A 16,353-nucleotide genomic window follows, 5' to 3' on the forward strand; every position below is an offset into this window, starting at 1 on the left:
ACCTGGCTGAAGTCAGACGCTTAACCGACTGCGCCACCCAGGCGCCCCACCCAACTGTTGTTTTAATAGCTCCCCAATCTATCCCCATTTAGCAACTAAAACTCAGAAGTACTAAGTACTTAATATCATCTCCTGTAAGCTTTTACACAATAGAGACAGCTTTAGTAAAAATAATATGACAAAAATGAATAGCATTTTGATGTATCTTTTATTATTTTAAATTTTTTTAACGTTTATTTATTTTTGAGAGAGAGAGAGAGAGAGAGAGAGAGAGAGAGAGACAAAGTGCAAGCAGAGGAGGGGCAGAGAGAGAGGGAGACACAGAAACCGAAGCAGGCTCCAGGCTCTGTCAGCACAGAGCCCAATGCGGGGCTTGAACTCACAAACCCTGAGATCATCACCTGAGCCAAAGTCAGAGGCTTAACCAACTAAGCCACCCAGGTGAACCTCTTTTTTTATTATTTGAGAGAGAAAGAGAGAGAGAGAGAGAGAGAGAGAGAGAGAGAGAGAGAGAGAGAGAATGTGCGAGTAGAAAAGAGGGGCAGAGGGAAAGAGAGAATCCTAAGCTCTGGGATCATGACCCGAGCCAAAATCAAGAGTTGCACACTCATCTGACTGAGCCCCCCGGGCACCCCTGATATATTGTTTTTTAAAGTGATTTATCTATTTATCCTTTCTTAAAGGATTTCAGTATATACGGTCACCGATTTTGGGACCTAGTCTTAAGATTTAAAAGACTTATATCTGTATATTGTACTTATAAAATAGTACTTTTGGGTAATGCCATTTGGCATGATTGATTATTTTTATAGTGACATTTGAAGAACGTTTCAGTCCAACATTCCAATTTTTACCTTATTATTTTTATAGTGATTCTAGTATTATTGATAAATTATTAGTGATTAGAATAACTTTAATCTAATACTAAAATAACTGGAGGGACACCTGGGTGGTTCAGGCAGTTGATTGATTTCAGGTCAGGTCATGATCCCAGGGTCAAAGATTGAGCCCTGTGTTGGGCTCTGTGTGCAGCATGGAGTCTGCTTAAGCTTCTCTCTCTCTCTTTCTCTGCCACTTCCCCCACCCACTCACTCATACTCTCTCTAAAATAAAATAAAATAGAATAAAATAAAATAAAATAAAATAACTGGAAATAATGTTATATTCCTTAAATAATTTAAAAATAGTTTCTGGGATTAAGGTAAGCTAATGTACTGTGTTCTTTACTAAAAATATGAAGACTTTAAGTACTACTGGTCCAGTATTTGTGTCCTTGGGAAATGCTATAATAAATTTGAGTCACATTTTATTCATCTTTAAAATAAGAATTAATTATGCCTTCTCTTTGCCTTACAAGTATGTCATAAGAATTAATTATATCTTTAAAATATATAGAGTTCTTTACCATTTAAAAGTAAATATAAAAAATATCAAACGTATTATTATCACAACATTGGTAAGAGATTTTTTTTCTTTAAGGTTTGTTGGGAGGTATCATGTGTTATAGTTTGTATTCTTAATAAAATCTCTTTTATAGAATTTTAAGATCTTTTAGTTTGATCATGTTTCCTTACTTCATATTTGTAAGGAATGCTTTTATGAAAGAAGTTATCATTTGGAGCTAGCTACATCTACTATTCTTGCTAAATAACACAGCTCTCAAAAACAAAGATTCTTAAATTTAGAGGGTGCCTAAAACATTGGTCCAACTTCTCACTCAGGACGGTATCATCTCTATAACCTGCCTGATAAGTTGCCTTCTAATCCCAATTGGACCTTTACCCAGGGCCTCTTCACAGAGCAACGCATTTCATTTTAAAAATGTGGAAATAAACATGCAGTGGAGATCAACAAAGCCAAAAGTTGGTTACTAAAGCCTTATAAAATCGACATGCTTCTGGCAAGATTAACAAGAATAAAAGATGGATGACATAAGTAAACGCCGCTGGAATGAAAAAAGTGACATAATTACAGCTTTTTTAGAATTGAACAAATAGGATATTGCCAACTTTATATCTGTAATTTTGAAAACATATAAAATGATTAAATTAAGAATTTATGTGAAAAGGAGAAATGTACTTAAGGCTAAATGAAGAAACCTAAGATCTTCGGGCCACAGTGACCTCACAAGGTAAGGCCAACTGAAGAGCCCCTGCCTCAGTTTCAAGGAAACTAGGTGACATCCCTGTCTGTGTCTCTGCAACTCAACAGGTTAGTGCTGAAGTCTTAGATTTAAGTTACTGACAAAAATGAATAAAGGTAGCTTGTGATAATATATTATAAAATAAGTGATAATCTAAAACATTAAGTGTAGGTCAGAATAGAGCTATAAGATGATACTAAATAATTCTAATTCTTATTTTTTCTTAGCTAAGACTTTACTTAAAAATGACTTGAATTATTGACTAGAAGTATTCGGAAAACATGCTTTGAGGAATAGCTGCTTTTCAGCTCTGGGTAATAGCGATGACTGGTTGAGTTTCTAATGTTTTAGCAAAAATTTAAAAAGAAACTTATTTGTAAAAGTAAGCACTTTTTAAATTCTGAGAGAATAAAGTAATTCAGAGCTTGGTAACTAGAGTCGATAGATCCAAAGATTTCCATTTTATTTTATTTTTTTATTTTTAGAAAGAGACAGAGAGAACATACGAGTGGGGGAGAGTGGGGGGGAGGGGAGAGAGAGAGAGAGAGAGAGAGAGAGAGAGAGAGAGAGAGAGAGAGACTGAGTCCGAAGCAGGCTCCACACTCAACGCAGAGCCTAGTGTGGGGCTCGATCCCATGACCCTGGGACCATGACCCTGGGACTGCAACCTGAGCTGAAATCAGGAATCAGATATTCAACTGACTGAGCCACCCAGGTGCTCCAAAGCTTTCCACTTTAAACAATTAGATTGTTTTCAGTTTCTTATGAAATTATAGTTATAAAATATGGTTATTTTATTTTCTAAAACATTCTACTATATAACAGTCCTTTGTAGGAGTGTCTGTAAACTCCTTAATTGTTCAGATTTTACTCCTGCCATCAGCATATAGTTAGCTGTAAGCCTTTCAAAAAGAATTATGATACCTTTACGGGAGGCTTGTCAGATAAAATACAGGATGCTCAGTTAAATTTGATTTTCAGATAGACATCAAATCATTATTTAAGATTGCATGGGACATACTTATGCCAAAAAATATTCACTGTTTATGTGAAATCCAAATTTAACTGGGAACTTTTTTTTTGGAGGAGATAAATCAATTTTATTGTCTTATGTTATACAAACATCTAGGAATACCGTATTTGTAGGGAAGAAATAAGTGAACAGTAACTAAGAGGGCAATGGAAATGATTTAAGTTGGATTATTTTTAACGATAATGAATGAGACGAAAACCATTTTGAAGTACGTGTGTGTCTGGCTTCACAGTAGGTTTGTTCCCTGGACAATGCCTGGCATAAAATAAAGGTATTCAACATCTTGTCTGCTCTATTGGCTCTTGAGATCTCTTCTGAGATCTTGGAGAAAAGCAATGCATTCCTGGTGCTCCAGGGCTGTGCTGAGCTCCACCAACTCACCTGCAAAAGTGTTATCCACACCTCCGCCTGCCACGAAATCCATCAGGTAGACACTATAAGGCCCAGTCCAGAGAATCAGTGTTGAATGTGTAATTCATGTCCTTCCACACAGACTTGCCATGGACTGAAAGCTCACCTCCCTGAGGGAGAAAATGTCATTCTCCTTCTCCTTGCCCAGCCTCATCTTCTGGATAGTGACAGTCCAGGAATAGGGCCTTCTTACCAACATTCTTTATAACTTCAACCACAAAATTAGGAGCGGACGTCAATTCAGGTTCCTGTTGTTCAACCTTCTGCCCTAGGGAGGGCTCCTCCTCCCCATCAAATGTTGGTGGGATGCTATTGTTAATGTTGAAAGTGACTGATCTCTTCTCCAGTAACTTTCCACACTAATTTGGCTGGTGTCCCATTCACTTCCAGCTCCCAACCTCCAGACATCTTGGGGAGGGACTTAATTCTTCTCTATCTTCTTTTTCTCCTTAATTTCATCATTCAGGAATGCAACAAAAGCTTTTTCTTCCTGGGTGTGCTGCTGCACCACAGAGGCTGGATGGTGGGGTAGGTGCAGCGTGGAGCCTGGTGACAGCTGACCCAGCGCGAGGAGCAGTGAGGGGCACATGGCCCAGCAGGGGCAGAATACTGTTGGCAGATCTGTGGGAGCGAAGGTTGACCCAGGCTGAAGATCCCAGCCTGCCCCGCCACAAGTCTAGCCCCTGGGCATCCTGTATTTTTATTTATTAAACCTGACAATCCTATTTTCTAAGTGTTGGTTTTCCAAGAAATGTAATGGATAGTTCTTTCTCAGATTTAACATTGCATAATTCCTACCTGTTACAGTTAGACTTTTTTTTGTAGCATACAATCATTTCTTATTTATTCATAATTCAAACCTTAGAACAAAGAATATCATACTAACTGGGGACACCTGGCTGGCTTAGCCGGTAGAGCCTGTAACTCTTCATCTCCGGGGTGTGAGTTCCCAGCCCCAGGCTGGATGTGGAGGTTACTTAAAAATGAAATCTCTGTAAAAAAAATAAAGTAAAAACCTCAACATCTTAATAAAAAATAGCATACTAATTTATCACCATTTTATTGATGCAGAAACTAAAAATTACAAAATAATTTTCCAAACCTTCCTCCAGATATGGGATTATGAATTATCACTAATAAAACTATAATTGTAAAATTACTAGCTTCACTGAATTCCTTGACTTTGAAGTTTGAAGAGATGCTAATGCTGAAATAACTAGGTAATGTATTGGTTTTTTGCTAGACTTCTACAGTCAATGTCAGTTGAAGCATAGAACTCATGAATGGAAGGAATGTATTCCAAAGCTACTATTAGCATGTTCTACCAACTCACTTTTTAAATTCCTCAACTTCCCCTAACATTATTTGAAAAAAAAAAAAAAGTGAGATATTTCAGAAAGGATGGGAAGGAAGCTCTTGTGTATTGAAATAATGTTAGCAATAACTCAGCTTGTTCTATAGCATTGGCAGGCTGCAAAATTTATAACATGCATAAGAATCATGCCTGGAGCTATGAGGCAATACTTAATCCAAATCAAAATATATAGAAAGTAGCCTCACATTTTCTAGATGTAACACTATGTTTTAGTAACATTTCAAACAAAAGGCACTGACTGTCATAAATAGTTCCCATGCAGTCAGGGAATTCAGAGGTTAAAACTGATAATGTTTGTATATCATTCCATTTGCACCCTCAGAAAGAACATCTTAATTCCATTATCCTGTTTTTATTCTAAAGATAACTATGTATTTACTCAGTCCATTCCCAGATCTTTGTATGAGAATATTTGTTCCTGCTGACCAAAGTAATCCACCTTATTTATTATAACAGAAAACTTTAAAGTTCTAGAATATATATACTACCCAGGAATTTTTTCATGCTTATTTATTTTTTATTATTTTGAAGTTTTTATTTATTTTGAGAGAGAGACAGCGAGCATGCGCACACAAGTAGGGAAGGGGCAGAAAGAGAGGGTGAGAGAGTGAATCCCAAGAAGGCTCTGAGCCATCAGCACAGAGCCCCAGGTGGGGTTCAAACTCAGAAACCATGATATCGTGACCTGAGCCTAAATCAAGACTCTGATGCTTAACTAACTGCGCCACCCAGGTGTCCCTAAAATGTTTATTATTTTTGAGAAAGAGAGAGAGAAAGAGAGTGCACACACATGCAAGTGGGAGAGGCAGAGAGAGAGAAGGAGACAGAGGATCCAAAGCAGGCTCCACACTGACAACAGACAGTCTAATATGGGGCTCGAACTCATGAACCATGAGATAGTGATCTGAATGGAAACCAAGAATCAGACACTTAACTGACTGAGCCACCCAGGTGCCCCTGAAATTTGTACAGTAGCTCCTGTAAATATATAATCATATAAGAACACACCAAGGAAAATCACCTTACACAAGTCTTGTCTTCTACCTAGGTATCTTGTGATGTCTGATAAATATTATATAATTAAAAAAATTTTTTAAGTGTTTATTTATTTTTGAGAGAGAGATTGTGAGCTGGGGAGGGGCAGAGAGAGAGGGAGACACAGAATCCGAAGCAGACTCCAGGCTCTGAGCTGTCAGGGCCTGACGTGGGGCTCGAACTCAAAACTTCGAGATCATGACCTGAGACAAAGTCGGACGCTTAACCGACTGAGCCACCCAGGCGCCCCTGTCTGATAAATATTATGAACCCAGAAGAAAATATTTCAGTCAACAGTGATCTGCACAGCTCCTTCTAGTATCTCTTTTTTCAAATACCTTTTTAATTCCGACTTGTATGATCAAAGCTGCCTGACTACCCTACTAGGCATTCTGCTCAGTCTGTTAATAAAATAGGTATTATTTTCCTCATTCACATATAAAAAAGACTCAAAGTTGGCACACTCACATATATACAATCGATTTATAATTCCACCCCTTTCTGGTTTCCTATCACATTTTCCCACTTCTACCACAGTCACCAGAGCAAAATAGTTAAAGTAGCCAATAATTAATGTTCAAAAAAACCCCATGCCTGACATGTACTAGATATAGTAACTTCTACACACTAGCTGGACTTTTGGTAGTGTGTTCTTTATATCATATTATCCATATGCCAAATACACAGTTTTGAGTTATTTTCCTTGACTGACTGCCTTTGATATCCAGGTAATTTTCCCCCTTGTAAGTAGGAGGAAATATGCAGTGTAATTAATTTAGCTGCAAATCCCTCATAGAATGGACCTTGATAGGTATAAGAGAAATCCTATTCAACTTAACACTATTCTATATAGTTTTCAGAATGTCTGTGTTGTTCTGTGGTCCTCTAGTAGGCAGATTATTAATAAAAACCGATCACATTTTAGAGCACCTTTGTTCTCGGTTTGCTCAAGGGTGGCTCACTCCAGAATGCATCTGGATTTCTGATCATCTTTAAATTTTTCTGTTTTGCCTTTATGACCTTCATATTTCTTGGATGAAACTGGAAACATTAACAACCTCAAAGTCTCCCCAAGCTAAAGTAGGTCTTTTGGGATTAGACAGGCTTAGGTGGCCAGTACCTTAGACCTAGGATTTAGAGATGGGAAATGATATTCAGCATGATGTTTATATAATAATATTAATGTTCTGTGGACTACCCCAGTTTTTTTTCTCAACGTGTTATCCTTATAGCAAAGTAACTGCAATGTTACTAACAATAATAAAACAGAAAAAAATAACTTTTGCTCTTAGTTTTGCCACTTTTCTGGTATTACGTCCTCAGGGAAGTCATTTGCTTCATTTTCCAGAACGGTAAAATAGAGATGTAACTATCTATCTCTGCAAACTCAAAAGACTCAAACTAGACTCAGTGAATGAAAGCACTTTGCAAGGTGCTATAATGTGAAGTTTTGTTTAATAGTCCGTATACATACATCCAATATAGTTTTTAATGCAAGGAGCTTGATTACTCAACATGGATGGAAAGAAAAAGAACTCAGACTCATTATAGAGTTAAGGAAATCAAAGATTCAACAGTTGAATGACTTGACCAAGGTCATCACAGGCACAAAAAGCCAGGAGCTCCCAGCTTGGAGCAGGAAGACTTCTGCTCTACAGACCAGGCCTTAACCAAGACACAGTTGGCTCCCATTCTTTAAGAAAAGGGTTTCCTTACCCCTTATTGGATGCTTATCTTGCCTTCACTGAATGCTTATTCTCTGCAGAAATAGCAACTGTCCTAATGTTACCTAGATAGTGAGTGTCCAAGCCAAGGATGTGAACCCAAATCTGTCTGGCTCCAGAGACTGAGCTCTTAACTGCTGTGGTACTTAGTTAACCACACACATTCTCAGCTTCCCAAGAGAAAAGGCAAAGAAGTTGGATGCAGAGTCCTGACAGAATGAAATATGCTGAGACTTGTTAGGTTTTATGTCTGGAAAGCCAGAGTCAGTGACTGCCTTGGTGAAAGTTGTATATTTTGAGATATGTGGAAACCAACAAGCAGTTAAGAGTTTACCATGCTCCTTAAGAGAGAAAAGTAGCTCCCAGCTATCTTTAGAATCCAATAGGCAATAGTAAAATGCTAGATACAAAGATTTAGTTAATTGTATTACATCAAATAGATATAATTTAAATTTACTTTTTGTTCCTTAGCCTGTTTTTGTTTTTTAAGAAAAGAGCGTAAACATCCATATAAAATGGTGTTAAATTGTAAATCACAAGGTTACTTTTAAACAGAGCTGATACTTAAATGACATAAAAGGGCTCACTGTTTTCCAATGAATAAGACAATTACTGCCAACCAATGATAGAATTGTAGAATCCCTAGAAGCAGAAATTCATTTTGACAAAAGGACATCTTAAAGAGGCAATAAGAAAATAGATTTTAGGCAACTTTGTTGCTTATCAGACTCTGTAGCTTGGAATTTGGATGGGCACTGAAAACTGCCCTTCTGTGTGCCTGTAGTACTAAATATTTTACATGTCTGCATGCCCATGCATGTTTCCAGAGGCCTCACCTCTATCCTGGAATGTGTGCATTGTAAAAAAAAAAAAGAGTCTTCACTTAGAAATGCATGTGATAATATAGAAATACAGTTTAATTTATTATAAGAGACACAGCATACTAAACTCAGGCATTTCTTCTTTTGATAATTAGGATTGAAAAAATGTTTAATTTTATCTGTTGGAAGAGAGGTAAGGGATCCTGCAGTGATTATTAATTCATAAGTATGTAATTTACTTGGAAATTCTATGCTAAGAAAATAGCACAATGATTTTCTAAGTTTCAAAATATAAAATATAAGTTAAAAGCTCATTAAAATTGACAAGAAAGTATATTTATTTCAGTACTTTTAGTTTCTAGAGTGGTTGGTTATAAATGACCCCCCCAAAAAGATAAATGATATAACAAGATATAATTCCAAACATATGGCCATGAAGTGTACATTTATATTTTTTTAAATACATAGTACCATTCTTATTTTCTTCACACTCTGATACAAGTAAATGTCAAACTTCATTGAGGAAAAATAGGAATTTACTGATATTTTAGAAATGTTTTAGCCAAATATGACTTCCTTCCTCTGTTTAACAGTATAGAAATAACTGCATAAAAAATATAAAATCCTCCAAGCCCACAAACCCTCCAAGAACAGACTTGTGATCTACAATACTTAAAGAGGAAACATGTATATGAAATACTTAATATAATTATTATAGTACCATTTCATTTGAGTATTTATTTCACAAATTAAAAATTTTATGAACATTCTTTACACAAGAAATGGTTATGAATACCATAGTTATTAAAAACTATATAAATAATACAACCTTTAGTTACTGTATTTGCTTCTATTTTTTTTTTTTTAAGTAAGCTCTATGCTCAATATAGCGCTTGAACTCACAACCCTGAGATCAAGAGTTGCATGCTTCACCAACCACACCAGCCACACGCCCCTGTATTTGCTTTTAAATAAATGTAATTAACAATTGTTCTGGAAGTAATTTCAATGGACAAAACTAATCTGTTTTATTATAATCACATACATTAGACATCATACAAACATGCAACCATTTTTAAACTTAATCATTTTTTACATATTCCCGCAAATGCTTTTGTCTTCAACGCAAAGAGAAAAAGTGTTCAATAAAAATTAATGAGAATTTTTCATAGGATAGCTATCTTGTGATAGATAGCTATCTTATGATATGCCTGAAGTAAAGAAGCCACAATATTTCAAAAACATATACATCTATCGAATTTATTTTCACCTATGAATCTATTGGTGGGCAGTCTGAATGTGAAAGGCATTAAAATAAGATGATAAATAAGAATAAGAGAGGCAGGAAAAGCAGATATGCTAATGATAAAGATAAAGACAGTAGTGACTAAGTAGAAAACCTGACTAGGATTCCAGGCTGCCAGAGAAAAAAAAGGATTTGGGTACTTTAGGATAAAGCTCTCTCATGAAGTATTTGTATGGAAGGCACTGACTCGTAACAACACTTTCTATGTTTTAAGTCAGGTAGGAGTACTCTGTAAATGATAAAAAAAAAAACAAAAAAAAAAAACACCAAAATCCTATATGAAGATAAAATGATAATAAACTATTTTTGTATATATTTCAGACTTGAGAATAAAGTCCTGACTTTTGGCTCCCTGTTGTCATCAATGAACTCTCATAAAGACCTTAAAAGAAATTTTTTAAAAAGACATGCTTGCCTGAGATTAAAGAGCTTCCGTGAAATTCAAAGTCTGAAGAGGTTCATTAAAGTTGAACACTACCTTACAACATCTCTGATCTTGCTGTGTAAAAGCTCACACACACACACATATACACAATCTAGGATGATATAAAAGAAGCACTTTCTTTAGGTAGTATTATGCAAAAGTGAAGTGCATAGGAAGATATTTACTACCTCTGAAGTATGGTTTAAATAAATCTTTTCAATGGCACTTATACTTGAATAAAAACATACTTAAACATTAAAAAAGTTTGTCATTGTCCCAATTAGTTTACAAAATATTTAGACAAACTCCAATTTTAAGTCTCCAACAATTTTTGCTTTGCCCACTTTAAACAGTGTCTGCTTTTTATATAGCATATACGTATTTATTAAGTATGTAAAACTTTTTCCCTTTTAATACTCTCCAGCAGAAATTTGAAACCTAAATTATCATTCAAAGAGATATACAGCGAAATGGATCTTCTTTCTACCTGGTGATTTTGAAACCAACACCATCAGGTAGGTGACCACACATGGAGAATAAGTCTTCTCTCCCTAGAGGGACAAACTCACTATCTGTTCCATTTAAAATGGTCTGCCAATTCTTTTGAATTGAAAAGGCCTTTCCTGGTTTAAGGTCCCACTTGCCTCTTACAATTGCCCTGAGGAATGGAGTCTAAGGATCTCTTTACTCCTTCATTCATTCCACAGATATTTGTGAAGAGCCTCCTGAGTTCTGGGCAACCCTTTCAGGACATAAAGGATAAGACATAGCCTCTTGAGTTCACTGCTGACCCCCCCCCCAAACCTTGTTACTGTATAACTGAAAAACTGAAAATATCATATGGGGCTCTGGCCCCACCTAACAAAATTTACTGGGGGCTAAGGGGCTAATTCTATCTGTGCAGTTAGGAAGGTCTTTCAGATGAGAAAATACCTAAGCACATGTATTAAAAAAGGTTGAATGGAATGAAGGAGGAGGATTTCCAAACAGGAAGAAATTAACTAAAATTTTGGAAACTCGGGTAATTTTGCAATAGTTTAGCATAACCAGAGGGAAGGATTGAGAGGAGGTAGTTTATAGCAACTATGATTATTACTGTTTTATTAATAAACTATGCATATAATTAGCAGGCTCTAGGGATCTAGGTTAGTACCATATGAGCTCTAGCCTATTAGTGATTTGGAAAGTTGTCAAACATGATTATACCTAAGGAAGGCTAAGTGATGCTTGGCAATCCAGGATACTTCAGTCCTGTGCCCCTTCATCTTCATACTCAACTTTCATGATTGCAGCAGCAAGAGAGCATAGAGTCAAGCACTGGCCTTTAGGTGATTCCACCAGGAAATGAAACATTTCATGTCTGCTCACATTTACTTATTCAAACAAGTTACATCACCATACCTAATTTCAGTGGTGTGGAGAGTGTAATCCTCCCCTATGCCTAAAACTAGAAGTTGGACAGGAAAAATTGTTGAGCATTGAAAATGCCTTCAGCAGTTATGAAACTTTAGGAAAATGTTTTATGTTTCAGGTTAGACTAATGGAGTATTATTAGCATGTCATAAATTAAGGCTGAAACTAATTAATGTTTAATCTTGATTTTGTGATTGAAAGTTATAGACTTCAGTTTCACTGTTACTCAATGCTTGCATTACTGTCTGTGCAAGCAACTGTAAAAGTCATTTAGAGGCATGATTGATTCATGAAATTCTTTAACTTGAGTTGTTTAGAGACTAAAATGCAACTTTTTCTGATATGGTTTCAGTATCTTAATAGGCCACTTTTTCCCCTTTCCATATGTAAAGATACATTGAAAGGAATGTATTATGCGCAGAAAGGAATACATAGAATGACTGCCCACAACAGACAAATGGCATATTGTTAGGTATTTAGTATGTTAGTTTCAGCAATCTTTTTGATTTCTGCAATGCTTAAATAATAAGGGGCATTTAGTCAAGCATTGGTTTTACATATCTGTTTAATTTGTGCCACCTGTCAAACGTTATCCTATCACTAGGGTGAAGTGGCTAAGATTTGTTACTTGATGCTAATACCACAGCAGAGGCCTCCTGTAGGATGCTTTTTCACCTAGTCTTTTCGTTATTTTATTGAAATATTTCTACTCTTAAACCGTAGTTTAAGGACAACTTAATTTCACATTTTTCTGAAAGCAAGCTTTTGAACCCATCAGAAATGTCTTACATCTTACAACTGACGCTTACAATATACAAGATAAGCAAATATACCTGTTTGTCAGGTGTAAAGAATCATCTACAGAGCATGCACGTGGTAACTAAAATGTACAAACAAGCACGCAGCTGTGTCTGTGATTCTTTTATTCCCGTAAAATTCCAAGAGGGGAATAAAATATATCATTTGTTCTAGATTATCGTCAGACACTATTTTCCAGTCCTGATGTCACAGCTGTTATATGCTTAAAAAGAAGGAAAGAAAGAAATATGCCTCTGAAGACGGGGCAAGCTTAAACCTGCCACTGATTAGAAAAATCAGTCACAGGTGCGCTTTTAACCGAATAGCAACGTTAGAGGTCAAGTTGGAGCTAAAAAAAACAAACCGCGCTGGACGTGAAAAGTCGAACCGCCGGGAGGGCACGCTGCAGGCCCCGTTCGGCGAGTTTCTCTCCGCACTTCCGCGGCAGCCGGGATCCTCCCCTTCAGTCCTCACCGGGCAGGTACCTACCCTTCCTCCCCACCTGTCGGGCTCCCCATGCGCCCGGCTTCCCGAAGCAACGCCCTGGCGACGGGACTGGGAACTCTCAGCGTGGGAGTTACCTTTCCGTTCGGCTTCCCCAGACAGACCCCAAAGACCCGAAACCGAGGCGGGGGTGGGGTGGGCGGAGGGAAATTCCTACCCGGCCCTCGGCACCCCCCCCTCCGCCCCCAGTTTTTGTCCCCGGCTCGCTGCCTTTCTCGCTCCGATGCAGCCGAGCCTCACCACCACTTCTAGGTGGCCGTCCGGCGGAGGCGGTGGCGAGCTCCGGGGCTCTGGACAGGGAAATGGGGCAGGGTGAGTGAGCCGGCTCGGGGAAGGCCCCGCGGCGCCCAGCGAGCGTCCGACACCCTGCCCGCGGGGCGGGGGAGGCGCTGCCTCGGCCTGGGAGAGGCTGCCACCCTCTCCTCCTTCAAGTCCTGGCTTGAGAGACCAACTGCGAGCGCGCGCTCCGGGGGAGGGAAGAGTGGGAGAGGAAGCCGCGGGAGAGAACAGGCGCGCTACTGTCTCCTTCTGAAAAGAAAGTAGGAGCCCTGGGTGGGAAAAGAGGAATTAGCTCTCTCAACTTTTCGTCGCGAAAAGTTTTCCTAGGGCGTTCTGTTTGTGCAAACTCGGCCGGGGGGGCCCGGAGACGCGCTGCCGGCGTGGCGGCTGCCCCTGCGAGCCGCGCTTCTCGCCCCGCTCCTCCTCCTTCCAGCCTGGGCTGCTCCTCTCCCGCCCCGAGAGGCGCCAAATGGCTACCCAGTAAGCCCCACGGGGCGGGGGCTGCAGCGCCGCCTCCCACCGCCGCAGCTGCGGGCGGCCGCTAGGACCCGAGGCGGTGGCGCCCGCGGGCTCCGAGCCGCGGCCCGCAGGTGGAAGCGCACCCGGGAGGCGGGCCGGCCCGGGGCTGGGGGGCTCGGGCGGGCTCTCGACGCGCGGCCCGCCCCGCTCAGGCCTCGGGTAGGCGCGCGTCCCGCCCTGACCGGCCGGCCTCTCCCACTCTAGTAGTGACACGCCGCCTCGGAGCTGGAGCCCGCGCAGCGCCCCGCAGGGCGATGGACAGCAGAGCCCCCCGCGCGCAGGACGCCCTGGCGGCGCTCCCGCCGCCCGCCGCCCCAGCAGGGTAAGCCGCGAGCGCCGCGCCGCCGGGTCTCCGGGGAGGGCGAAGGCGGCAAGGCCGCAGCGCGTTTACCTGGCTGGCAACTCGCTGCCCTGCCAGCTGCCTGACTCACTGGTCGCGGGATAGGCAGCCTAGGAGGCTGTTTCCTCCCAGCCTCCTTGGAGGCCGTCTAGGCTGGGGAGGGGGGACGGGGTTTCTGGTAGTTTTGATTCCTTTCCTACTGGGGCTGCGCTGAGCTGCTGAAGGGCAGCCGAATGCCGGGAACTGAGTGAGGAATCCTGGAGCAAAAATAGTAACAAAGAGCCCCTTGTTTGGGGCTCTGGAAGAGCGGCGGACGATACCTGTGAGTGAGCTCTTGGGAAGGGGGAAAAAAGTTTCCTTGGCTGAGGGCTGAGGCCCAGGCAGGTGAGCAGTGTCAAAGTGACTGTAAGGAAGGGGCTTTCTGCGAGCAGTGGAGGGCAACGGGAGGGTGTGCCAGCTGTCAGCCCGCATGACAGTTCCGGGACCCGGCTGCGAGAGCGTCTGTGATTGGGGGTGTGTGTGCCTGTGGCCAATTGCTGGTGCCAAAGCCTAGCGCTAAGTCAGACTGCAAACAACGATACTTTTCTTTGTGTCCTCACGTGTTTGAAGAGAGATTGGAGGGGGAATGGGCTGTCACATGGTGAGTTAATATTAAATGAAGCGTGTCTTCCTGCCAGATATGCTAATCACCTTGCTAAGCATTTGGGTAAACAGTAATGAGAACAGGTAGTTCTGCAAGAGATGGGGAGAACCTGAAAATAACCTTAGTCTCGGTAAACAGGGAAGGCTTAACTTGGGTGCTCGTTGAGCTTCTGAAGTGGGAACCCCTTTGATGTAGTGTAACTTTTCCTACATATATTCCCGCAACTCAAATTTCCTTTCTGATAGTTAATCTGAAGGCAGCAATGTCCTAAAGGGAAGACAAAGATTCCAGAAAAGAAACGTTAAGGAAAAATCGACTTTGTAACTAATGAATGGGAGTTGTGCAGTTTTCTTAAATCAGTTTCCTGATTTAAGAGAAGTCATTTTTCCCTGGAACATGACAGGCGTTTCCTTAGAAGCAAGTCACAGCATGTTTATTCATCAGAGACCATGCGAACGTTGGCAGTTGTCTAGAGGAAACATGGAGAAGTCTCAAAGCAACATGACTAATATAGAAGATTTTTAATATAATGCTTACGTGGAGGAAACATAACATGTAGTGTATGAATTAATTCTTTCATTTTGTTTGAATGATCTTCTCCCCTCTGCAAATAGCCCTATTACTCTTGACTTCCGTTCCCATTTTCCCAGTGTTTTCATTGTTCAGTGTAATATACTTCCATATATTCCATATATATGTGAGTAAAGAAATATACTGGTAGAAAGATATCAATCATAAAAGCATAGGGACTACAGAGATATGTAAACTGAACAGGAGACAACTTTCAGGAATACAGAAATGTATTTGGGTGCCACAAAATAAGATAGTATTAAACTGGTGGGTTTGAAAATGGATAAGGTTAAGGTACAATTAAAAAATCATATGCATATACACAAAATACATCTACTTGTGGTCAGAAATCAATACTTCTGAGTAAAATAGAGATCAGATGGCTTTGGGATGAAGAAGTGCAAAGAGCTGTCTAGTGATAAGCACAACTGTAATTAAGATGCTTCAGATTTTACTTTTGACAATTTAAAATAATTCTTGAAAATAATGTATAAAACTGCATTTTGTAATTCTTCAACTATGAAGAAAATACTTTTAAGGAATTTTACCCTCCCCTCCTAATCGAATGAGGGATATCTGCAAAAATGTTTCAACATCTTATCTAGAGTAACATGACCCACTGTATCATTTTACTTTGCATTCAATTTAAAGAAGTTATCAATATCTGCAAAATATAAATGTAAAAAAAAATTATCTTTTTTCATTTTTCTATCTTGTCCCTTGGTATATTCCAAATGCCTATTATGTAATATTTGTTGAATATTCAGTATTGCTTTTTTTCCTCAAAAACCCCAGCACATTAAAAATGATTTAATTGGGGGGGGGGAAATCTTAGATATGGGTTTACGGGAGGTAGTAAGGAGCAGTCTCAATATGTTATAATTATTAGATTTGGGAAGTACATTCCTTACTATAAAACTAGTTAAACCATGACTCATGACTCCAATAATCTATGAGGCCTACTTTAGTCCTCCTTGGATATCCTTGCTCTAAAGAATCCCTCTGTAATTTTCAA

General features: G+C 39.7%; 1 protein-coding gene and 1 pseudogene across 11 annotated transcripts in view; one reads left to right on the forward strand and one right to left on the reverse strand.

Annotated features, from left to right (window-relative positions):
* Positions 1-3,281: 3,281 nt before the first annotated feature.
* Positions 3,282-4,526, reverse strand: LOC109269784 (complement component 1 Q subcomponent-binding protein, mitochondrial-like; annotated as a pseudogene).
* An 8,352-nt stretch (positions 4,527-12,878) lies between these two features.
* COBLL1 (cordon-bleu WH2 repeat protein like 1) overlaps positions 12,879-16,353 on the forward strand; it is a 170,196-nt gene continuing 166,721 nt past the window's right edge. For 9 of the 11 annotated variants that reach the window (XM_019457964.2, XM_019458022.2, XM_019457969.2 and 6 more), the window contains exons 1-2: positions 12,976-13,299; positions 13,990-14,107. In XM_019457964.2, coding sequence (XP_019313509.2) covers positions 13,290-13,299; positions 13,990-14,107 — 128 coding nt within the window. In that variant the 5' untranslated portion in view covers positions 12,976-13,289. The other 2 variants (XM_019457997.2, XM_019457983.2) reach the window with 2 other exon arrangements.

This window comes from Panthera pardus, unplaced genomic scaffold (genome assembly GCF_024362965.1).
Source record: "Panthera pardus isolate Hobbes unplaced genomic scaffold, ASM2436296v1 HiC_scaffold_10, whole genome shotgun sequence".
In the NCBI taxonomy this organism is placed as follows: domain Eukaryota; kingdom Metazoa; phylum Chordata; class Mammalia; order Carnivora; family Felidae; genus Panthera; species Panthera pardus.